The sequence below is a fragment of the Heptranchias perlo genome, chromosome 6, assembly GCF_035084215.1.
Source record: "Heptranchias perlo isolate sHepPer1 chromosome 6, sHepPer1.hap1, whole genome shotgun sequence".
NCBI classification, from domain to species: domain Eukaryota; kingdom Metazoa; phylum Chordata; class Chondrichthyes; order Hexanchiformes; family Hexanchidae; genus Heptranchias; species Heptranchias perlo.
This window is the reverse complement of record NC_090330.1, coordinates 17,709,461-17,733,716: the sequence shown is the minus strand read 5'-3', so window position 1 is coordinate 17,733,716 and position 24,256 is coordinate 17,709,461. Positions and strand designations below refer to the sequence as shown.

Sequence of the window (24,256 nt, the reverse complement as noted above, 5' to 3'; positions counted from 1 at the left end):
GCTGGCAAGGCCGGCATTCATTGCCCATCCCTAATTGCCCTTGAGAAGGTGGTGCTGAACCGCTGCAGTCCGTGTGGTGACAGTTCTCCCACAGTGCTGTTAGGAAGGGAGTTCCAGGATTTTGACCCAGCGACGATGAAGGAACGGCGATATATTTCCAAGTCGGGATGGTGTGTGACTTGGAGGGGAACGTGCAGGTGGTGTTGTTCCCATGTGCCTGCTGCTCTTGTCCTTCTAGGTGGTAGAGGTCACGGGTTTGGGAGGTGCTGTCGAAGAAGCCTTGGCGAGTTGCTGCAGTGCATCCTGTAGATGGTACACACTGCAGCCACTGTGCGCCGGTGGTGAAGGGAGTGAATGGTTAGGGTGGTGGATGGGGTGCCAATCAAGCGGGCTGCTTTGTCCTGGATGGTGTCGAGCTTCTTGAGTGTTGTTGGAGCTGCACTCATCCAGGCAAGTGGAGAGTATTCCATCACACTCCTGACTTGTGTCTTGTAGATGGTGGAAAGGCTTTGGGGAGTCAGGAGGTGAGTCACTCGCCGCAGAATACCCAGCCTCTGACCTGCTCTTGTAGCCACAGTATTTATATGGCTGGTCCAGTTAAGTTTTTGGTCAATGGTGACCCCCAGGATGTTGATGGTGGGGGATTTGGCGATGGTAATGCTGTTGAATATCAAGGGGAGGTGGTTAGACTCTCTCTTGTTGGAGATGGTCATTGCCTGGCACTTGTCTGGCGTGAATGTTACTTGCCACATATCAGCCCAAGCCTGGATGTTGTCCAGGTCTTGCTGCATGTGGGCTCGGACTGCTTCATTATTTAAAGGGTTGTGAATGGAACTGAACACTGCGCAATCATCAGCGAACATCCCCATTTCTGACCTTATGATGGAGGGAAGGTCATTGATGAAGCAGCTGAAGATGGTTGGGCCTAGGACACTGCCCTGAGGAACTCCTGCAGCAATGTCCTGGGGCTGAGATGATTGGCCTCCAACAACCACTACCATCTTCCTTTGTGCTAGGTATGACTCCAGCCACTGGAGAGTTTTCCCCCTGATTCCCATTGACTTCAATTTTACTAGGGCTCCTTGGTGCCACACTCTGTCAAATGCTGCCTTGATGTCAAGTGCAGTCACTCAGGATTTTGCAGAGGCAACGTTGGTGATATCTCTCCAGGGATTTGAGGTGTCCGCATTACATTGTTCATGTTTCTGATGCGTACAGGAGGGCGGGGACCACGGCTGCTCTGTAGACCATGAGCTTGGTGCTGGATTTGAGGTCTCGGTCTTCGAACACTCTGTTCCTCAGGCGTCTGAAGGCTACACTAGCGCATTGGAGTCGATGTTGAATTTCATCGTCGATGTCTGCTCGCACCGAGAGGAGGCTCCCGAGGTCTGGGAAATGATCCACGCCGTCCAGAGGCTCACCGTGGATCTTGATGGTCGGGGGACAGTGTTGTGTGGCAGGAGCGGGCTGGGAGAGGACCTTTGTTTTCCGGATGTTTAGTCTGAGGCCCATTCTCATACGCCTCGGTGAACGCGTTGACGATGGTTTGTAGCTCGGCCTCTGAGTGTGCGCACACGCAGGCGCCGTCTGCATACTGCAGTTCGATGACAGAAGTTGGGGTGGTGTTGGTTCTGGCCTGGAGGCGTCGAAGGTTGAACAGTTTCCCACCTGTCCCGTAGGTTAGCTCCACTCCGGCGGGGAGCTTCATGCTGATGGGGTGGAGTGTTGCAGCGAGGAAGATGGAGAAGAGCGTTGGTGCGATGACGCAGCCCTGCTTGACCCCAGTTTGCACTCGTATTGGGTCTGTGGTGGATCCGTTGGTGAGGATCATGGCTTGCATATCATCGTGGAGCAGGCGGAGAATGGTGACTAATTTCTGCGGGCAGCCGAACTTGAGGAGGATGATCCATAATCCCGCACGGTTGATAAAGTTGAAGGCCTTTGCGAGATCGAAGAAGGCCATGTACGGAGGTTGATGCTGCTCCCTGCACTTTTCCTGGACTTGTCGCGTGCTAAAGATCATGTCCATTGTGCCCCTTGACGGGCGGAAGCCGCATTGAGACTCGGGGAGTAGCTCTTCGGCCACTGGAAGGAGGTGATTGAGGAGGATTCACGCGATGACCTTTCCCGTGGCGGACAATAGGGAAATCCCTCTAATTTCTGCAGTCGGACCCATCTCCTTTCTTGAAGATGGTCACAATGATGCTAGGTGTTTGTTTAATCAGCGCATTATGCACGTATTACTACTTGGATCACTAGACTTTCCTCTCAGCTAAAGGTGATCCTTAGCTTGGACAAATGAGAGGAAGATAGACAGTTATGGGATTACTTACTAGAAATAAAAAGAAATATTTATTAAAATTAGCCCAGCCACTGAATCATTCTCTATAATGTCTCATTAGAACCATTAGATAACTTTTTTTTAAACCTATCATGAGGGATGTTTCCATTCCCATTGATAATCTACTTTATAGGAGATTCATGCCAAGGAATGTGTACAGCGTGCAAAAATAATTGCTGACCACTCTATCCTGTTAAGTCTTTCCATGTGCGTCATTAATGCAGCTGTAATCTTCAGCACTATGATGCCAACTGCACAAAAAATAGGACTTCAAGTTTAGAGACAATTCTTCATGTGACGTTGTCAGTAACAGCAGAAAACGCATGAGGATGTGATAGAAGTCTTCTCTTGTCTGTACCATCTCACTCTGTCCCTTACTTAAATAGCAATTAGAATTAATTTCAATCTTTTAGTTTGGGCAGTTTCTGCAAGTGCATTTAGTGAACTTCCTTATCTATCTGGTGAGCTAACCATGTAATGAAACATAATGATCCAAATCCAACCAGTGACAAAGTCACTTGTATAAATGTTTGAGAGCAATTACTTGAAAAGTGACAAGTAACTCGCCTAATGGCTATTTTGTAGATGCACTATCGCGAGTGGAACTTAGCCATTCAGACCAGAGACTTCGAATATGTTTGCCCAAATACAGCCGTGCAAATGACAGGAATACGTCGTCCGACATATTTCCCATCATTTGCACCATAGCAACACTGGGCGATTAAATGACTATTAAAGTTTTTTTGTATATAAAGTAATCAAAGTTAAATGCACAAAATGATTATCACGATGTGTGCAGTTTTTTTAAAAAAATCCACACTTAAAAACATTTTTACTTCTGCCAGGTGTTTATTCCCGACTTTTGCGTGTGGCGAGGAACATTCAGGCTGCACATCAAACAGACGTCCCGCAGTCTTCCAATGATAGTAAGGAGGGGGCACAGGAGGAAAAGCACACTGAATACGCTGTGTTTGCATTGGTGCCAGTCTTCTGCATCATAGGATTGCTTGGAATTCTTATCTGCAACATCCTGAAGAAGAAGGGATACCGTTGCACCTCGGAAAAAGAAACTGACGAGGAGAACGCCACTGAGAAATTCGGTAAATAAAATCTTAGCTAATGTTTGTAAATTTTGTATTACATTGATACCACATTGACCATGGCAGACTCTGGGGGGGTGATTTTAGGAGGCAAATGCGGGTGCACTGGGGGCGGGGGGGGGGGTTCTGAAAATCACGCAAATCCCGTTCGGCTCCAACCCGCCGGTTTCCCAGGGACCCACCTGTGTGCGCGCGGGCAACCCCAAACCGGAAGTACCGCTGGCAATTAAAGCTGGCGGGATGACCGTTAAAGAGCCAAATGCACCTCATTGAGTTTACCTGTGACAGAGTAAGCGATTAGAAAGACTTTTAACTTACCTGGGCGGCTTGCCCACCGCTTCTGATTCACACCTGCTGAAAGCAGGCGTGAAGGGCCGGATCAGGGAGAAAGAAACTAAATAAATTAAATTTAAAAAAAAAACATGCAATGAAGTGGAAACACTAAATGCACCTACCTTTTTGAAACCTGCTCTGATGTCCGATGTCTCCTGCTCCGATGTTCCCCTCTTCACCATTCTGATTTCAGGCAGTGAGTTCCAGACCCCCATCACACTCCAGGTGAAAAGATTTCTCCTCCGCTACCCTCTAATCCTTCTATTTAATCTCTGGTTACTTCCTTGTTTTCTCTCGTTTTTTTTTCTACTGATTCTCTTCTGCTTTTCTTTCTATTTTCACTATCTTTCTTTCCTTCCTTTTCTGCTGTTTTCTTTTTTTACTTTTCACTGTTCTACCAACAGCAGCTTATAATTGCTGAGCTTGAGAGAACCGTATCCAGGTTTTGCTTTCCTTTGATTTCGGCCACCTTTCACACTGAGGCCAATTATATAGCGCTCCCCACTTGGCTGAGATCAGCTAACCCAGCATGGACCAAGTATCGATCTTGGCACTTCGCTGCTCTGTAGGCTCAGAACCATTATCTGCGTAGAAAACTTCCACTTGTATTAATTTTCAAATAATGGACTTTGTTTCAGTGCGATTTACAAACTGTGGACACTTACAGTATTTACACTTTTTTGTGGGTTTAATTGTGTCTGTGCACTATTATTAGTATACTGGTTCACATTCACATAACTTTTTCTACCTGCACTATTTTAATGCTGTCATTAACCTGCTTATTTTAAATGGGTTAATGACTGCATTAAAATAGTGGACTCAGAAATTTACAGTGAATGCATTGACCAGTGTGCTAAAAATAGCACAAAATTGACCTTACTAGTGAGAAATTGATAAGCAGTAACATATATAAGCAGTACCATTTAAGAAGCTATTCATGTTTTAAAGCATTATTGAAATACAAACATAAAATGTTGGAAGTACACAGCAGGTCAGTTAGCGTATGTAAACAGAAAAGACAAGTTAATATTTTGGGTGTATACCTTTCATCAGAATTGAAAACTAGAAGATAAGCAAGCAATTTTCAAAAAATTTGAGAGAGGTTAGTAGAAATTTGTTTGCATAGAAGGTTGCTGGAATGCTTTGCGACAGGGAGTGGTTCAGGAAGAGACCATTGCATCTCAGGGTAAAATTGGCCTAATATTTGAAGCAGAGGAAGATAAAGGGTGACTGAGAAAGAGCAGGGCAGTGGAATTAGTTTTGGGTTGCTCTAGCAAAGAACCATCGCCGTGTCAAGTGGCCGCCTTCTGTGCTGTCAACTTCAATGATTTTATAATCGAAAAAGGGACAGACAGACAGAGATCAAAATTCAGAATCTCCTTTTGTTACTTAGCGGTAATGTGTTCAATGGAAACATAACCAGCATGAGGTAGCACCCTTAGGAAAGGAGGGAAGAAAACTGGGGGGGGGGGTAGTAAAAATAAAACTCCTTGAACGCCCAACACTCCGTCCCAGTGCAAAGTATTTGTTATGGGCACTCCTATTCAGCTTGCATGGGGAAAAATTAATAATGACAGGTGTACGTGCGACGTTCCACACCTGCGTGGACCCTGTTAGCTGATTATGACGTGGCAATGTAGCTGCTCCCGGAATAGCAAGTCTGTGACTCACTCGGACCCTCTCCCAGCCACTGATGGCTGCATGGCTGTTATTCCAGAGAAAACTGTTCCAGAAAGGATGGGTTTTGCAGTTGCTGCATACAAGCATCCTGCAGCTTCTTGGCAGTGGTTCAGAACTTTATCTCCTGGGTTAAAGCATGAGGCTCCAGTGTAAATTAAAATAATTTAATTCAATTCTTTTTTAATACTCTACCTATTGTAGTTTGTCATTGATATACCTAATTTAGGAAAGAGATAATTTCATTAGAAATAGATACAGTGTACACATTGTGTGATTAATAGTTGATTTATTTAAAGAGAGAAGTTGAGGGGGAGTATTTATTATTCACTAAGTACTCTTCCATTATATAGAACAAAATGATATACTTGCTAAAATATTCTTTGGTGTTTTTAGTATTGATATGATTATCCTCCTTTCATACATGCCAACCTTCACAACACATTAAAGCTGATGAACAGCTTCAAAAAAGCTGACAACTCAAAATAAACGAAATACAAATGAAAAGCAGCCCTGCAAGGCCACTGCTTCAAAGTGACTGAATAATTACATTTGTTTTTATTATATTGAATTTTAGGATTTGGGATCACATTCCGTTTGTTTTTCTATGCAGACTGAAAGCCAGTAGCCTCACGTATACTTCATTGCCAACCATCCACAGTCAGCTTTTCCAGCTCCCTGTTCGCGTGGGATCCTGGGAAGCAGGTGATTCGGCAGCCCCTTTAAATTCTCAGTGGCTCGCTCACTTGCGTGTTATTGCCGGTTCAATTTTTTTGCTTCTGGCTGGGCCGGCACCCACTTCAGCTCATGTCTGCGTGTGAGATTAGAGGGATGGGAAGGTACACTCCTCTCTACGCTCCAACTATGAGCATGGACTTGAGGGCACTGGAGGCCTTTCTCTGTAAGCTCATCCGCTTGCATTGTGCTTGATTGAACCATGTTCCTCTCCACTGCCAGAGAACTGATGCAGTGTTGCCCTAATGCCGTGAGGCTGAGGAATGCAGCCATGGAAAGGTAGCAGAATCATGAGAAGATGCCAGGGTAAATGTCAAGTTTTCATTCACATAGTGTGCATATCTCTGTTACTACTACAGCAACATTAATCTTTGGAAATATATGGAAAATCATTTATGCAAATATGAAAGAAAAGGGCAGAATATTTTGAACGCCGAATGTGTCCAACAGTATTGAAGAGGAATTGTAAGTATTTACAGCGATATTCTTCGAAGCAACTAACTAGATACTTCTCTGTTGCTGTCCTGGTGCTTTTGAGTCCCTGTTGCTAAAAGTTTCTACTGTCGCTTGAAAGTATTTGGAAAAACATATGGGGGGTGATTTTAAACTCCAAGAACAGGCAGGTTGGGGGTAGATGGGAGTTGAAAATAATTGTTTTTTTTGGGTCACAACCACAAAATTTTCGGACTTTTCATTCCCAGTGGGAAACCTGTACTTTTACACAACTACGTTAAACCCGGAAATAAAGCCGGCTTGCGGTCGCGACCCAAAAAACAACTATTTTCAACTCCCACCCACCCCCAACCCACCCGTTCTTGTGGTTTAAAATCACCCCCATGGAGTTTTTCAATACACTGGACCATACTAGAAATTAAGGTGTCAGCTTTGGCTCCGTGGTGGCACTCTTCCGTGTGCCTCAGAATGTTGTGGGTTCAAGCCCCATTTCAGTGCTACACTGAGAGGTGCTGTCTTTCGGATGAGTCGTTAAACTGAGGCCTTGTCTGCCTTCTCAAGTGAAAGATCCCATGGCACTATTCGAAGAAAAGCGGAGGAGTTCTCCTGATATCCTGACCAATATTTATGCCAAAACCAACATCACTATAACTGGTCATTTATTGCATTACTGTTTGTAGGACCTTGGTGTGAGCAATTTGGCTGCTGTGTTTCCCTATATTACAACAGTGACTACACTTCAAAGGTACTTCATTGGCTGTGAAGTACTTTGGGACGTCCTGACGTTGTGTAAGATGCTATTTTAATGCAAGTTCTTCTTTCTCAATGACCTGCTAGAGAGACTTAGGGAGAACTATCTTTGTGATGTTGTATATTCAGGTGTCAATGTGCTGAGAACATTATCCTAATTCGAAACAGATTGTACAGCAAATTTAAAGATATCTATGGACACCTTTGTTTCCCATGAGTGTCTCAGAATTAACTCCTCATGATTTTCCGATTGATAACTCCAGTTATAAAGGGGAAGAAGGGTGAAAAGAGGGCATTGCTGGCAGAAGCGGCATGCTATAGTACAAACAGTTGTTCAAGAACAAGTGAAAGGGAAAAGCGTAGAGCAGCAGAAAGAAAGTGTACTTTAGGCACGACAGATAAAATAAAAACTAGAAGGCGTAAGGCGATTAACCCAGCATCAAAGCTGTGGCAGGGGGTTGGGAACCTGAGCAGGGAGACAGAGGAAAGCATGTCAGGAAGGGACAGAAGGTATGGAGTAAAAGGTAAAGTGTTAAAAAAGGAAAAAGCAGGAACTAAGTGTCACAAAACATATTTGAAAGTTCTTTATCTGAATGCACGTAGCATTCGTAACAAAATGGACGAGTTAACGGCACAAATAACTACGTATGGGTATGATCTTGTGGCCATTACAGAAACATGCCTGCAGGGTGACAACGACTGGGAATTAAATATGCCAGAGTATTTAACAATCAGGAAGGACAGGCATGAAGGAAGGGGAGGTGGGGTGGCTATGTTAATAAAGGAAGGAATCACTGTAATACTGAGAAATGATATTGGGACAAAGGATCAGGATAATGAAACAGTTTGGGTAGAGATAAGGAATAATAAGGGGAAAAAAGCACTAGTGGGCGTAGTATATAGGCCTCCTAATAGTTGCAACTCTGCTGGAAGAAGTATTAATCAGGAAATAGTCGGGGCATGTAATAAGGGAACAGCTATAATTATGGGGGATTTTAACTATCATATTAACTGGACAAATTCAAATTGGGCAGGGCAGCCTTGAGGAAGAGTTTATTGAGTGTATTAGGGATGGATTTCTTGAGCAGTATGTAACTGATCCTACAAGGGGGCAAGCAACCTTGGACCTGGTCCTGTGTAATGAACCAGGATTAATTATTAATGTCCTAGTTAAGGATCCCCTTGGAATGAGTGATCATAACATGGTTACATTCCATATCCAATTAGAGGGTGAGAAGGTTGGTTCTCAAACAAGCGTACTGAGCTTGATTAAAGGAGACTATGATGGTATGAGAGTGGAATTGATTAAAGTGGACTGGGAAAATAGATTAAAGGGTAAGACGGTACATGAGCAGTGGTGTTCATTTAAGGAGTTATTTTACAACTTTCAAAAAAAAAAAATTCCACTGAGGAAAGAAGGGTGTAAAAGAAATGACAGCCATCCGTGGCTAAGTAAAGAAATTAAGGATAGTATCCGACTAAAAACAAGGACATATAAGGTAGCCAAACTTAGTGGGAGGATAGAAGATTGGGAAGTCTTCAAAAGACAGCAAAAAGTAACTAAAGGATTGATTAAGAAAGGGAAGATAGATTATGAAAATAAATTAGCAAAAAATATAAAAACAGATAGCAAGAGCTTCTATAGTTATATAAAAAGAAAAAGGGTGGCTAAGGCAAACGTAGGTCCCTTAGAGGATGAGACCGGGAAATTAATGGTGGGAAACATGGAGATGGCAAAAATGCTGAACAAATATTTTGTTTCAGTCTTTACGGTAGAGGACACTAAGAATATCCCAACACTGGACAAACAGGGGGCTCTGGGGGGGGGGGGGGCGGGAGGAGCTAAATACGATTAAAATCACTAAGGAATTGGTACTCAGTAAATTAATGGGACTCAAGGCGGATAAATCCCCTGGACCTGATGGCTTACATCCTAGGGTCTTGAGGGAAGTGGCAGTAGGGATTGTGGATGCTTTGGTAATAATTTTCCAAAATTCTCTGGACTCGGCAAAGGTCCCGGCAGATTGGAAAACTGCTAATGTAACACCCTTATTTAAAAAGGGTAGTAGGCAGAAGGCTGGAAATTATAGACGAGTTAGCCTAACATCTGTGGTGGGTAAAATTTTGGAGTCTATTATTAAGGAGACAGTAGCGGAACATTTGGATAAACATAATTTAATAGGACAAAGTCAGCATGGCTTTATGAAGGGGAAGTCATGTCTGACAAATTTGCTTGAGTTCTTTGAGGACATAACGTACAGGGTGGATAAAGGGGAACCAGTGGACGTAGTGTATTTAGACTTCCAGAAGGCATTCGACAAGGTGCCACATAAAAGATTATTGCTCAAGATAAAGAATCACTGGATTGGGGGTAATATTCTGGCATGGGTGGAGGATTGGTTATCGAACAGGAAGCAGAGAGATGGGATAAATGGTTCATTCTCGGACTGGCAACCAGTAGCCAGTGGTGTTCCGCAGGGGTCGGTGCTGGGTCCCCAACTCTTTACAATCTATATTAATGATTTGGAGGAGGGGACCGAGTGTAACATATCAAAGTTTGCAGATGATACAAAGATGGGAGGGAAAGTAGAGAGTGTGGAGGACATAAAAAGCCTACAAGGGGATATAGACAAGCTGGGTGAGTGGGCAGAGATTTGGCAGATGCAATACAATATTGGAAAATGTGAGGTTATGAACTTTGGCAGGAAAAATCAGAGAGCAAGTTATTATCTTAATGGCGAGAAACTGGAAAGTACTGCAGTACAAAGGGATCTGGGGGTCCTAGTGCAAGAAAATCAAAAAGTTAGTATGCAGGTGCAGCAGGTGATCAAGAAGGCCAACGGAATGTTGGCTTTTATTGCTAGGGGGATAGAATATAAAAACAGGGAGGTATTGCTGCAGTTATATAAGGTATTGGTGAGACCGCACCTGGAATACAGCATACAGTTTTGGTGTCCATACTTAAGAAAAGACATACTTGCTCTCGAGGCAGTACAAAGAAGGTTCACTCGGTTAATCCCGGGGATGAGGGGGCGGACATATGAGGAGAGGTTGAGTAGATTGGGACTCTACTCATTGGAGTTCAGAAGAATGAGAGGCGATCTTATTGAAACATGTAAGATTGTGAAGGGGCTTGATCAGGTGGATGCGGTAAGGATGTTCCCAAGGATGGGTGAAACTAGAACTAGGGGGCATAATCTTAGAATAAGGGGCTGCTCTTTCAAAACTGAGATGAGGAGAAACTTCTTCACTCAGAGGGTAGTAGGTCTGTGGAATTTGCTGCCCCAGGAAGCTGTGGAAGCTACATCATTAAATAGATTTAAAACAGAAATAGACAGTTTCCTAGAAGTAAAGGGAATTAGGGGTTACAGGGAGCGGGCAGGAAATTGGACATGAATTTAGATTTGAGGTTAGGATCAGATCAGCCATGATCTTATTGAATGGCGGAGCAGGCTCGAGGGGCCAATTGGCCTACTCCTGCTCCTATTTCTTATGTTCTTGTGTTCTTATGCTATTCTATTTGAAAATGTTTCTCTTTTCCCTCAGTTGTTGTGCTGTGTTGCTGCTAGTAACTGTCATATGCTGGCAGTGGGATGGAGGCCCCAATCCTTCTATGGGAGGGGAAGGAGGCGGTAGCAGCTGTGCATTGTTGTGTAACTTTTTGACCTTTGTGCAGGTTTGTGTGTGTGTGTGTGTGTGTGTGTGTGTGTGTGTTATGATTTGACTGCTGTCACCATGCATTGAGGATTGCAGCTGCACGTTTAACTAGGCACCACCCTGCAGTGTTTGACAGGGCCGTACGACTGCAGTTTGTTTTTGTCATTTGAAGTGAAGCATACCTGCCGACTCTCATTTGTAGGGCCCAGGAAAACTCTTGCTGAACTTTCCCCGTCATGCATAACATCTGGTCTTTTCTATGCATGCACCGAAACGTCGCACACAACCAGTGAACTTCCATGGGGCGATTTAAATCTTCAACAGCCAAACGTTTGGGGTGCCGCGCAAACCAGAAACACTTTTTTTAAAAAAAAAACAAACAGTTGGCAACTGTATTTATTGTGGGTCTCTCTTCAGTAAACCTCTCCAGGACATTACCAAAGAGGGAGCAACTTGTGCCCCATGGAGGAACTCCACTGCAAACCATGCCAATAGCTGCACGCCCATTCTGGGTAGCACACAGCCTCTGATGGATTTAATCCAGCCCTTTCTTGCATAATGGACATAAAGAATAGTTGTGGTAATTGGATAGTTGCTAGAGTTCAAAGTGTTTGCTTTATACAGCTCTGATCTGAGAACCATTAAGGGCTTGTTGTTGAACTGGACAGTTGAATGAAATTTAGAAAGTGTAGAGCTGAACATGTAATAGTTTTATGCTGAATTTGGAGAGCATTGCCTTCCCCTGTGGCAGCCTGCTAATTATAGGGAAAATAATGAATACCTAGAATTGTTTACAAAGCAGTAGTTGAATTAATCGAGGCTACAAAAATGATACTGAAACTCATCTGCACACTGAGATTAAATTGTAGACGTAATCATTTCCAGCTATTTTTTTTCTTATAATTAAATTTTTTAATTTTATGTGGGAAGTTTTATTCTATTTTAGTTCCATGGGGGTTTTGCCACTTGCCCACTGTAATTCCAGGGGAAGAGAGGCAGATATCAGTGGTATTTCCTCTATGCTGGAGGCAGTTTTGTGAGTCTGTTTAATGTTCCTGCAAGTTCGATTTGTTTCTTACAGCACTGGTTTGGAAAATGCATGAGGCATCACTGCAACCTGCTCATCTGGTAGACCGTTAAACCCCCCTGGGAAGTCTGTCACTAGAATCTTTCTGCCACATTTAGCATCCGTTTAGTCTTTTTCTGATCTGGTCACTGCAGCTGGAGTGTTCCATTTGAGAAGGGAAAAATTCTTCAGGTGTTTCAAGAGCACCTCCTGTCAGCAAATTATCTGTTCTGTCTTACAAAGAATTATATAGAATTTACAGCACAGAAACAGGCCATTCGGCCCAACAGGTCCATACCAGTGTTTATGCTCCAAGTGAGCCTCCTCCCACCCGTCTTCACCTAACCCTATCAACAAACCTTCTATTCCTTTCTCCCTCGTATGTTTATCTAGCTTCCCGTTAAATGTTATGCCTAGCCTCGTGACAAAATGAGTCCCTGTGGAGGGGAAAGGAAGGTTGAAATAAATGAGTTTTTTGTTTAAAATAATCCTCTCTTAGCAGAGACATAGGCATCAAATTTAAAATTGTACACACTCTGCCCCCACATATTCCTTGCACAGTCTGTGAGCTTGCCCCCTCCCCTGTACAAAAAATTGAATGTTTCATTTTGATCAATCTTTTTTAACTTCAAAGTTGAAGTGAGGTTGGCTTTTACAATACCAGACAATCAGCATTATGGCCACTTTTAATCAATAGGCTGAAAATAGACAGGTACGTAAGAACGTAAGAAATTGGAGCAGGAGTAGGCTATACGGCACCTTGAGCCTGCTCCGTCATTCATTCAGATCATGGCTGATCATCAGCCTCAACTCCAGTTTCCTGCCCGATTCCCCATATGCCTTGATTCCTAGAATCCAAAAATCTGTCTATCTCAGACTTGAATATACTCAATGACTCGGCATCCACAGCCCTCTGGAGTAGAGAATTCCAAAGATTCACAACCCTTTGAGTGAAGAAATTCCTCCTCATCTCAGTCTTAAATGGCCAACCCCTTATCCTGAGACTATGCCCTCTAGATCTAGAATCTTCAGCCAGCCGAAACAACCTCTCCGCATCTACCCTGTCAAGCCCCCTCAGAATCTTATGTTTCAATGATATCGTTCTTCTAAACTCGAGTGTATAGGCCCATTCTACTCCACCTCGTCTCATAAGAAAACCCTCTCATCCCAGGAATCAATCTAGTGAACCTTCATTGCACCGCCTCTAAGGCAAGTATATCCTTCCTAAGATAAGGAGACCAAAACTGTACACAGTACTCCAGGTGAAGTCTCACCAAAGCCCTGTACAATTGTAGTAAGACTTCCTTATTCTTGTACTCCAACCCCCTTGCAATAAAGACAAACATGCCATTTGCCTTCCTAATTGCCTGCTGTACCTGCATGCTAACTTTCTGTGTTTCTTGTACCAGGTTACCCAAGTCTCTCTGGGCATCAACATTTAATAGTTTCTCACATTTAAAAAATATTCTGTTTTTCTGTTTTTCCTACCTAAGTGAATAACCTCACATTTCCCTACATTATGCTCCATCTGCCACCTTCTTGCCCACTCACATAACGTGTCTATAATCCCTTTGCAGACTCTGTGTCCTCCTCACAGCTTACTTTCCCACCTAGCTTTGTATCGTCAGCCAACTTGGATACATTACACTCGGTCCCTTCGTCCAAGTCGTTAATATAGATTGTAAATAGCTGAGGCCCAACCTCCGAACCTTGCCGCACCCCACTAGTTACAGCCTGCCTGCCAAACTGAAAATGACCCATTTATCCCTACTCTCTGTTTTCTGTCCATTAACCAATCCTCTATCCATGCTAATATGTTACCCCAACCCCATGAGCCCTTATTTTGCGCAACATCCTTTTATGTGGCATCTTATCAAATGCCTTTTGAAAATCCAAATATACTACATCCACTGGTTCCCCTTTATCTACCCTGCTAGTTTTTTTTAATTTGTTCATGGGATGTGGGCATCGCTGGCAAAGCCAGCATTTATTGCCCATCCCTAATTGCCCTCGAGAAGGTGGTGGTGAGCCGCCTTCTTGAACAGTTACATCCTCAAAAAACTCTAATAAATTTATCATACACGAGTTCCCTTTCATAAAACCATGTTGACTCTGCCTAATCATATTACGATGTTCTAAGTGTGCTGTTACCATTTCCTTAATAATGGATTCCAGCATTTTGTCAGGCTGATGTCAGGCTAACTGGCCTGTAGTTCCCTGTTTTCTCTCTCCCTCCCTTCTTGAATGTCAGGGTTATATTTTCTACCTTCCAATCTGCCTGGGACTGTTCTACAATCTAGGGAATTTTGGAAGGTAATAACCAATGCATCCACTACCTCTGCAACCCTCAGATGTAGGCCATCAGGTCCAGGAAATTTATCGGCTTTTAGTTCCATTAGTTTCTCAAGTACTTTTTCTCTACTGATATTAATTACTTGAAGTTCCTCACTCTCATTAGCCCCTTGGTTCCCCACTATTTCTGGTATGCTTTTTGTGTTTTCTACTGTGAAGACAGATACAAAATAATTGTTTAACACATCTGCCATTTCCTGGTTTCCCCATTATAATTTCTCCTGTCTCAGCCTCTAAGGGACCAACGTTTACTTTTGTTACTCTCCCTTTTTCATACTTGTAGAAGATCTTACAATCCATTTTTATATTTCTTGCTAGTTTACTTTCATATTCTATTTTCTCCCTTTTAATTTTTTTGGTCGTCCTTTGCTGGTCTCAAACTCTCCCAATTCTCAGGCTTACTACTCTTCTTGGCAACATTATAGGCCTCTTCTTTTAACCTAACACTATCCTTAACTTCTTTAGTTAGCCACGGGTGGATCACTTTTCCCGTGGAGTTTTTATTTCTCAATAGAATGTATATTTGTTGAGAATATTGAAATATTTCTTTAAATGTTTCCCATTGCTTTTCAACCGTCATACCCTTTAATTTAATTTCCCAATCTATCTTAGCTAACTCGCCCCTCATACCTATATAATTGGCTTTATTTAAGTTTAAGACTCTAGTTTCGGACTTAAGTACGGCACTCTCAAACTCAATGTGTAATGCTATCATATGATCACTCTTCCCCAGAGGATCCTTTACTGTGAGATTACTAATTAACCCTGTCTCATTACACAATACATGATCTAAGATAGCCTGTTCCCTGGTTGGTTCCATGACGCATTGCTCCAGGAAACCGTCTCAAATGCATTCCATGAACTCGTCCTCCAGACTACCTTTACCAATTTGATTTGCCCAGTCTATGTGCAGATTAAAATCCCCCATGATTACTGCATTACCTTTGTTACAAGCTCCTATTATTTCATGATTAATACTCTGTCCAATGTTATAACTACTCTTAAGAGGCCTATAAACTACTCCCACCAGTGTTTTCTGCCCCTTGTTATTTCTTATTTCCACCCATACTGATTCTACTTCCTGATCTTCCGAGCTAAGATCCTTTCTCACCACTGTCCTTATGTCATCCTTTATTATTAAGGCAACACCCCCTCCTTTTCCATTCAGGCTGTCTTTTCTAAACATCATGTACCCTGGAATATTTAGTTCCCAATCTTGGTCACTTTGCAACCATGTCTCTGTAATGGCTATTAGATCAAACCCATTTATCTCTATTTGTGCAACTAATTCATCCATCTTGTTACGAATGCCCCGTGCATTCAGATAAAGAGCCTTTAATTTTGACTTTCTACCATTTTTTCCTGTTTTGACCTTCCTTGTTGATACTGTATTATTGGTAAACTCTCTGTCCCTGCCTGCCACACTCTGCTTATTTTTACCCAAATCACTACACTGCCCTGTTGCCTTGACTTTTCTCATTAGATTTCTAAATTTCCCCTCACCTGACCCCTCTTCTCCCCGTCACCCCCCCCCCCCCCCCACACCGCCTTTTTAGTTTAAAGCCCTATCTACAGCCCCAGTTATTCGATTTGTCAGGACGCTGGTCCCAGCCCGGCTTAAGTGGAGCCCGTCCCAATGGAACAGCCCCCCCTTTCCCCAGTACAGGTGCCAATGCCCCATGAATCGAGACCCCTGTCTCCCACACCACTCGTTCAGCCACGCATTTAACTCTCTGATCTGTTCGTCCCTATGCAAATTTGCATGCAGCTCAGGTAGTAATCCGGAGATTATTACCTTAGAGGTTCTGCTTATTAATTTCGACCCTAGCTCCTCAAACTGTCTCAGCAGAACCCCATTCTTGGAACCAACGACATTGGTAGAACTTACGTGGGTCACAACAGCTGGATCCTCCCACTCGTAGAATCATAGAAAGTTACGGCACAGAAGGAGGCCAATCGGCCCATTGTGTTCATGCCGGCCGAAAAAGAGCTATCCAGTTTAATCCCACTTTCCAGCACTTAGTCCGTAGCCCTGTAGGTTACAGCACTTCAAGTGCACATCCAAGTACTTTTTAAGTGAGTTGAGGATTTCTGCCTCTAACACTCTTTCAGGCAGTGAGTTCCAGACCCCCACTACGCTCTGGCTGAAAAAATTTCTCCTCTGCTCTCCTCTAATCCTTCTACCAATTACATTAAATCTATGCCCCCTGATCACTGACCTCTCTGCTAAGGAAAATAGGTCCTCTATCTAGTCCTGTCATAATTTTATATACCTCAATTAAATCTCCCCTCAGCCTCTTTTGTTCAATAAAAAAACAACCCCAGCCTATCTAATCTTTTCTCATAGCTAAAATTCTCCAGTCCTGGCAACATCCTCGTAAATCACCTCTATACCCTCTCTAGTGCAATCACATCTTTCCTGTAATGTGGTGACCAGAACTGTACACAGTACTCAAGTTGTGGCCTAACCAATGTTTTATACAGTTCCAGCATAATCTCCCTGTTCTTGTATTCTGTGCCTTGGCTAATAAAGGAAAGTATCCCGTATACCTTTTTAACCACCTTATCTACCTGTCCTGCTACCTTCAGGAATCTCTGGACATGCACTCCGAGGTCCCTTTGTTCCTCTATAACTCTTAGTATCCTCCCATTTATTGTGTACTCCCTTGCCTTGTTTGCCCTCCCCAAATGCATTACCACATACTTCTCTGGATTGAATTCCATTTGCCACTTTTCTGCCCACCTGACCAGTCCATTGATATCTTCCTGCAGTCTACAGCTTTTCTCTTCACTATCAACCACATGGCCACTTTTTGTATCATCTGCAAACTTATTGATCAAGCCCCCCACATTCAAGTCCAGATCATTAATGTATACCACAAAAAGCAAGGGACCTAGTTCTGAGCTTTGCGGAACCCCACTGGCAACAGCCTTCCAGTCGCAAAAACACCCGTCAACCATTACCCTTTGCTTCCTGCCACTGAGCCAATTTTGGATCCAACTAGCCACTTTCCTTTGGATTCCATGCGCTTTTACTTTTTTGACCAGTATGCCATGTGGGACCTTGTCAAAAGCCTTGCTAAAATCCATGTAGACTACATCAAACACGCTACCCCCATCGACTCTCCTTGTTACCGCCTCAAAAAATTCAATCAAGTTAGTCAGATACGACCTTCCCTTAACAAATCCATGCTGACTGTCCTTGATTAACCCGTGCCTTTCTAAATGACGATTTATGCTGTCCCTCAGAATCAATTCCAATAATTTGCCCACCACCGAGATTAGACTGACTGGCCCATAATTACTTGGTCTATCTCTTTCTCCCTTTTTAAACAACGGTACAACGTTAGCAGTCCACCAATCCTCTGGCACCACGCCTGTGGCCAGGGAGGATTGGAAAATGATGGTTAGAGCCTCTGCTATTTCCTCCCTTCTCTTAACTGCCTGGGATACATTTCATCCAGCCCTTGTGATTTATCTACTTTCAAAGATACTAATTTGCTTAATACTCCCTCTCTCACTATGTTTATCCCATCCAATATTTCACACTCCTCCTCCTTAACTACAAACTCTGCAACGTCCCCCTCTTTTGTGAAGACAGATGCAAAGTATTCATTAAGAACCATACCTACATCTTCCGCTTCCACACATAGGTTACCTTTTTGGTCTCTAATAGGCCCTACTCTTTCCTTAGTTATCCTCTTGCTCTATGTATTTGTAAAACATTTTTGGGTTTTCCTTAATTTTACTTGCCAGTATTTTTTCATGCCCTCTCTTTGCATTCCTAATTTCTTTTTTAATTTCACCCCTGCACTTTCTATACTCCTCTAGGCTTTCTGTAGTATTGAGCTCTTGGTGTCTGACATAAGCTTCCCTTTTTTGCCTTATCTTACCCTGTATGCTCCTTGTCATCCACGGGGCTCTAGATTTGGCAGTCCCACTGTTTTTCTTTGTGGGAACATGTTTACTCATGAAAACTGTTTACTCATGCTCCAAGTTCTTTTCCAGTCGTGAGGAGATGTCCTTAACCTTGGCACCGGGCAGGCAACACAGCCTTCAGGACTCTCTGTTGCGGCTGCAGAGAACAATGTCTATCCCTCTGACTATACTATCCCCTACCACTAATACATTCCTTTTTACTCCCCCCCCCCCCCCAGCCCCCCCACTTGAATGGCCCGTTGTACCACAGTGCTGTGGTCAGTTTGCCCATCCTCCCTGCGGTTTTTGCTCTCATCCATACTGGTAGCAAGCATCTCGTACCTGTTAGAGACAAGGTCAAGAGCTGAGGCTTCTCCATCACTAGATCCTGGGTCCTCATACCTGCCTGACTCGCAGTCACACCCTCCTCTCCCTGAACACTGAACAAATCTTAAACTACTACCTAATCTAAGGCATGTGACTGCCTCCTGGATCGAGGTGTCCAGGTAACTCTTTTTCCACCCCCACTCCCAGATGCATCGCAATGTCTGCAGCTCGGACTTCAGCTCAACAACTCTGAGCTGAAGTTCCTTGAGCTGTAGTCACTTACTGCAGATGTGGTTGCCAGAGACCACGCTGTTCTCCACCAACACCCAGCATATCCTTCTATTCCTTTCTCCCTCATGTGCTTATCTGGCTTCCCCTTAAGTGCATTAAACTAAATTACATTCTTGTAGACAGTAAGTAATAGGGTATTTGATTGTAGTCTCCTTGTATTAATGTGGGGATAAGTCAATTCTCAAGATGGCATTCCCATTAACCACAGAATGGGTAAGTTCAGTCACCACATTATGTGCAATATGGAAATGAAGCCACATCTAATTAGTTAATTTTTGAGTTGTCCAGTAGGTGTGAGTTGTTTTTATTGTAAACATTCCAGGAATTTAAGAGCTGAGGCAACAAAATGTAATCATCAATAATTAATTAAATGCCAGGATGCAGTTGAAGAATGATTGCCCCGAAGTATCTCATGTACTGGTGCCTGAAGTGTTTATCTGTGAAGTGGTGAGACCAGTACTTCCTCAGTTTTACAGCCTGGGTGCAGAGACTCTTGGAGCTTTTCCTTGACTCAGGTAGAGGTGCTGCTGCTTGGCTTTCACTTCCTGTTTGGATTGAAAACACCATAATCGGGTACCACTTGATGTAATTTAGCCGCTCCATGACTGAAGGTGTGATATCAAGTAGTTCATGTTTGTTGTGTAAATTGAATGAAAACTACACTTCTCACCTTGTGTCATTTAACAGAAAACTCCAGCACTGCTGAATTGGTCTATTTTCCTTCTCCTCTCCCCTAAGGTTGTTGACTCTTGCTAGGGTGTGCTTCCATGTGCATTGGTCACCTCCAGTACCTTCCCAAAATGGCTCCTCTTTAAGTGCAAGCATAAATAGTGAGCAGAAGAAAGCTATTCAACCACAGGGGAATATCACAGCCAAGACGGATTGTGCCCTCACTGAAAGTCAGCACAAATTTGTTAAAGGAAAATCGTGTTTGATTAACTTGATTGAGTTCTTTGATGAAGTAACAGAGGGTTGATGAGGGTACTGATATGTATCTGAACTTTCAAAAGGCATTTGATAAAGTACCACATAGACTTGTTAACAAAACTAAAGGATTAAAGGAACAGTGGCAGCATGGATACAAAGTTGGCTAAGGGACAGAAAGCAGAGAGTAGTGGTGAACGGTTGTTTTTCAGACTGGAGGGAAGTATACAGTGGCGTTCCCCAGGGGTCAGTATTAGGACCACTGCTCTTTTTGATATATATTAATGACCTGGACATGGGTATAATTTCAAGGTTTGCAGATGACATGAAACTCAGAAATGTTGTAAACAATGTGGAGGATAGTAACAGAAATCAGGAGGACATACAGAATGATGAAATGGGCAGACACATGACAGATAAAATTTAACACAGAGAAGTGTGAAGTGACACATTTTAGTAGGAAGAATGAGGAGAGGCAATGTAAGCTAATTGGTACAATTTTAAAGGGAGCGCAGGAACAAAGAGACCTGAGGATGTACGTACACAAATCTTTGAAGGTGGCAGGACAAGTTGAAAAGGCTTTTTTTTTAAAAAGCATATGGGATCCTCTGCTTTATTAATAGAGGCATAGAGTACAAAAGCAAGGAAGTTATGCCAAACTTTTATAAAACACTGGTTAGGCCTCAGCTGGAGTGTTGTGGTAAATTCTGGGCACCACGCCTTAGGAAGGATGTCAAGGCCTTAGAGGGTGCAGAAGAGATTTACTAGAATGGTGCTGGGGATGAGGGACTTCAGTTATGTGTAGAAGCTGGAGTTGTTCTCCTTAGAACAGAGATGATTAAGGGGAGATTTGATAGAGGTGTTCAAAATCATGAACGGTTTTGATAGAGTAAATAAGGAAAAACTGTTTCCAGTGGCAGAAGGGTCGGTAACCAGAGGACATAAATTTAAGTGATCGGCAAAAGAGCCAGAGGCGACATGAGGAAACATTTTTTTACGCAGCGAGTTGTTATGATCTGGAATGCACTGCCTGAAAGGGTGGTGGAAGCAGATTCAATAGTAACTTTCAAAAGGGGATTGGATAAATACTTGAAGGGGAAAAAATTACAGGGCTATGGAGAAAGAGCAGGGGAATGGGACTAATTGGATAGCTCTTTCAAAGAGCCGGCACAGGCACGATGGGCCAAATGGCCGCCTCCTGTGCTGTACCCACTATGACTATGATGTCCACATTTGTGCATACAGTTATTACTGAGGAAGAAATTGGAAAAACTAGTCAGCAGCACTTAATTTTATTCATTTAAAAAAAGTGAAATAGGGCCATACAGAGGGCCTAATTTCAAATTTTTTCCCCTGCCATTAAATTTTTAAATTTTTTTCCCTCTGTAGTGAAAATGCAAGAAAGATTATTTTAAGTTTAAAAATCCCAACAGGGCAAACTCTGCTGTGTGTCCATGGATTCCTAATCCCTTATTTGCCATTAGATTTTATGAAATTAAAGTTTAAAAATGGTAGAAATGCTTTAAATTTGATTGCACAGGCTTTCTGAATTTAAAAAAAATTGAATTCTCTCCCCTGCCCCAATGCCATAGTAATGCTGGATCCCAGGAACCACTAGCACCATCGACAAGAACAGCTTGTATTTATGTAACGTCCCAAGGCACTTCAGACAGGTGCAAGGGACAAACGAACACTGAGCCAAAGGAGGAGATATCACGAGGAGTGACCAAATGCTTGGTTAATGAGATGTGTTTTAAGGAGAGTCTTAAGATGAGAGGTGTGTTAGGGAGGGAATTTCAGAGCATGGGACCTTGGAAGCTGAAGGCACAGTTGCCAATGGTGGGGCAAAAGCAGAAGGGGATGCACAAGGGACCAAAGTTATGGAATGGAGATTTTGGGCAGCTGTACAGCTGGAGGCGGTGATAGAGGTAGGGAGATGAGGCCATGGAGGTACTTAAACACAAGGATGAGAGTTTTATTTTGAGGCGTTGAGGGACTGGGAGCCAATGTAGCTCAGCAAGGACAGGGTGATGAGTGAGTGCTGGATAGAGTTTTGTCAGTCTGAAAGTGTCCGTTTGAGGTGGCGCAGGATCTGTTGGCCTTGAAGAATCTACTTATCACAGCAGTGTCCTGTCCAACAACAACAACAACTTGCATTTATTAGCACCTTTAATGTAGCAAAACGTCCCAAGGTGCTTCACAGGAGCAATTTTCAAACAAAATTTGATACCGAGCCACGTGAGATATTAGGACAGGTGAACAAAAGCTTGGTCAAAGAGGTAGGTTTTAAGGAGTGTCTTAATGGAGGAGAAAGAGGTTTAGGGAGAGAATTCCAGAGCTTAGGGCCTGGGCAGCTGAAGGCACAGACTCCAGTGGTGGAGTGATTAAAATCAGGGATGCGCAAGAGGCAAGAATTGGAGGAGCACAGAGATCTTGGAGGGTTGTAGGGCTGGAGGAGGTTACAGAGATAGGGAGGGGCGAGGCCATGGAGGGATTTGAAAACAATGATCAGAATTTTAAAATCAAGGTGTTCCTGGACCGGGAGCCAATGTAGGTCAGCGAGCACAAGGGGTGATGGGTGAATGGGACTTGGTGTGAGTTAGGTTACGGACAACAGAGTTTTGGATGAGCTCAAGTTTATGGAGGCTGGAAGATGGGAGGCCAGCCAGGAGAGCATTGGAATAGTCAAGTATAGAGGTAACAAAGGCATGGATGAGGGTTTCAGCAGCAGATGAGCTGAGGCAGGGGCGGAGACGGGCAAAGTTATGGAGGTGAAAGTAGCCGATCTTGGTGATACAGCGGATATGTGGTTGGAAGCTCATCTCTGGGTCATATAGGACGCCAAGTTTGCGAACGGTCTGGTTCAGCCTTAGACAGTGGCCAGGGAGAGGGATGGAGTTGGTGGATAGGGAACGGAGTTTGCGAAGGGGACCAAAGACAATGGCTTGGGTCTTCCCAATATTTAGTTGGAGGAAATTTTTGCTCATCCAGTACTGGATGTTGTACAAGCAGTGTGACAAATGAGAGACAGTGGAGGGTTCGAGAGAGGTGATGGTGAGGTAGAGCTATGTGTCGTCAGCGCATATGTGGAATCTGACGTGTTTTCGGATGATGTCGCCGAGGGTCAGCATGCAGATGAGAAATAGGAGGGAACCAAGGGTAGATCCTTGGGGGATGCCAGAGATAACTGCGCAGGAGCGGGAAGAGACGCCATTGCAGGTGATTCTCTGGCTACGACTGGATAGATAAGAATGGAACCCTGATTCAATCCCTGGTCTGTTCTGATCTCGATCAGGATGGTGACAGGAGCAGTGAAATTAGCCACAGTGTCTCTGGCATATGGAAGGGAAAGATTAGGCAATTTCTGATTGCTGCTGAATAGTGTGAATGTATGAATGTCAAGTGAAGACTGACTCAGGCTGATCAGAAATTGTGCTCCTGGTGACGCAGTTACTCACTGTTTAGGCTCACGCGTGAAGAATGACCACTTTGGCCTAGTTAGGGCTGTGGACAATGGTGGAAGTGTACCCTGGAATGAATCACCACCTTCATGGGAGGAAGGATGAGAAAAGTGGTAAGGGAAAGGGGGAGACGGACAAATTGCTACAAACTAAATCTGTGTTTTAAATTGACTTGCAGTTATAACTTCATTTTTAAAAAATCCGGCTCTTTTGTTTTACAACTACTCAGACTAGATCCAAAGGCTTCTAATCTGATTCATTTTGGTTCAGCAAGTAATAGAAAGCATGTGTGTTTACCACATACCATAAAAGAAGGTTTGAGTGTAGCCCCAGGCTATTCTTCTGCAACTCAGCAAAATAATGGATAATTGCCAGAAGTTCAGTGGGTAAATGCACTGCATGGTATGATACTGAGTCATACAAACCATGAAGATCAAATTAATATTGGCTGACGTGGCAGTGAGGATGATGCAGGTCGACTCAGCAGTCCTGGGTTAGGAAGAGGGGATAAAAAAATCAACCATGATTTCCCCTCCTGGATCGTTATCTGATGACCTCTGCACGAGTGTATGTATAAGTGGATCTTGAGTGAGGACTAAATCGGGTTTTGTTGTAATACCCTCTCCCATGTTAAAATAGCTTGCTGTCCAGGTTCACACCTGAATCATGGTCACTTGGGCTGCTGATTGCCATTGAATTGTACTCTACCAGGGGGTCGCTATCTTCGAGAGGAGGTGAAAGAATTAGGGGGAAAATGATCTTTGATACAAATATTACAATTGCCTCATCTATCTGTGATGTAACATGGACATGTAGTTGAACAACATTTTGCAATGTGATTGGGAAAAGTGAAACCCAGTATTAATTCTGT

At 43.4% G+C, this 24,256-nt stretch overlaps 1 protein-coding gene across 1 annotated transcript in view; it reads left to right on the top strand.

Moving 5' to 3' along the window:
* Window positions 1-24,256, top strand: part of relt (RELT TNF receptor) — a 76,520-nt gene that overhangs the window by 30,325 nt on the left and 21,939 nt on the right. The window contains exon 7 of the mRNA XM_067985862.1: window positions 3,187-3,441. Coding sequence (XP_067841963.1) covers window positions 3,187-3,441 — 255 coding nt within the window. The remainder of the gene's footprint in view (window positions 1-3,186; window positions 3,442-24,256) is intronic.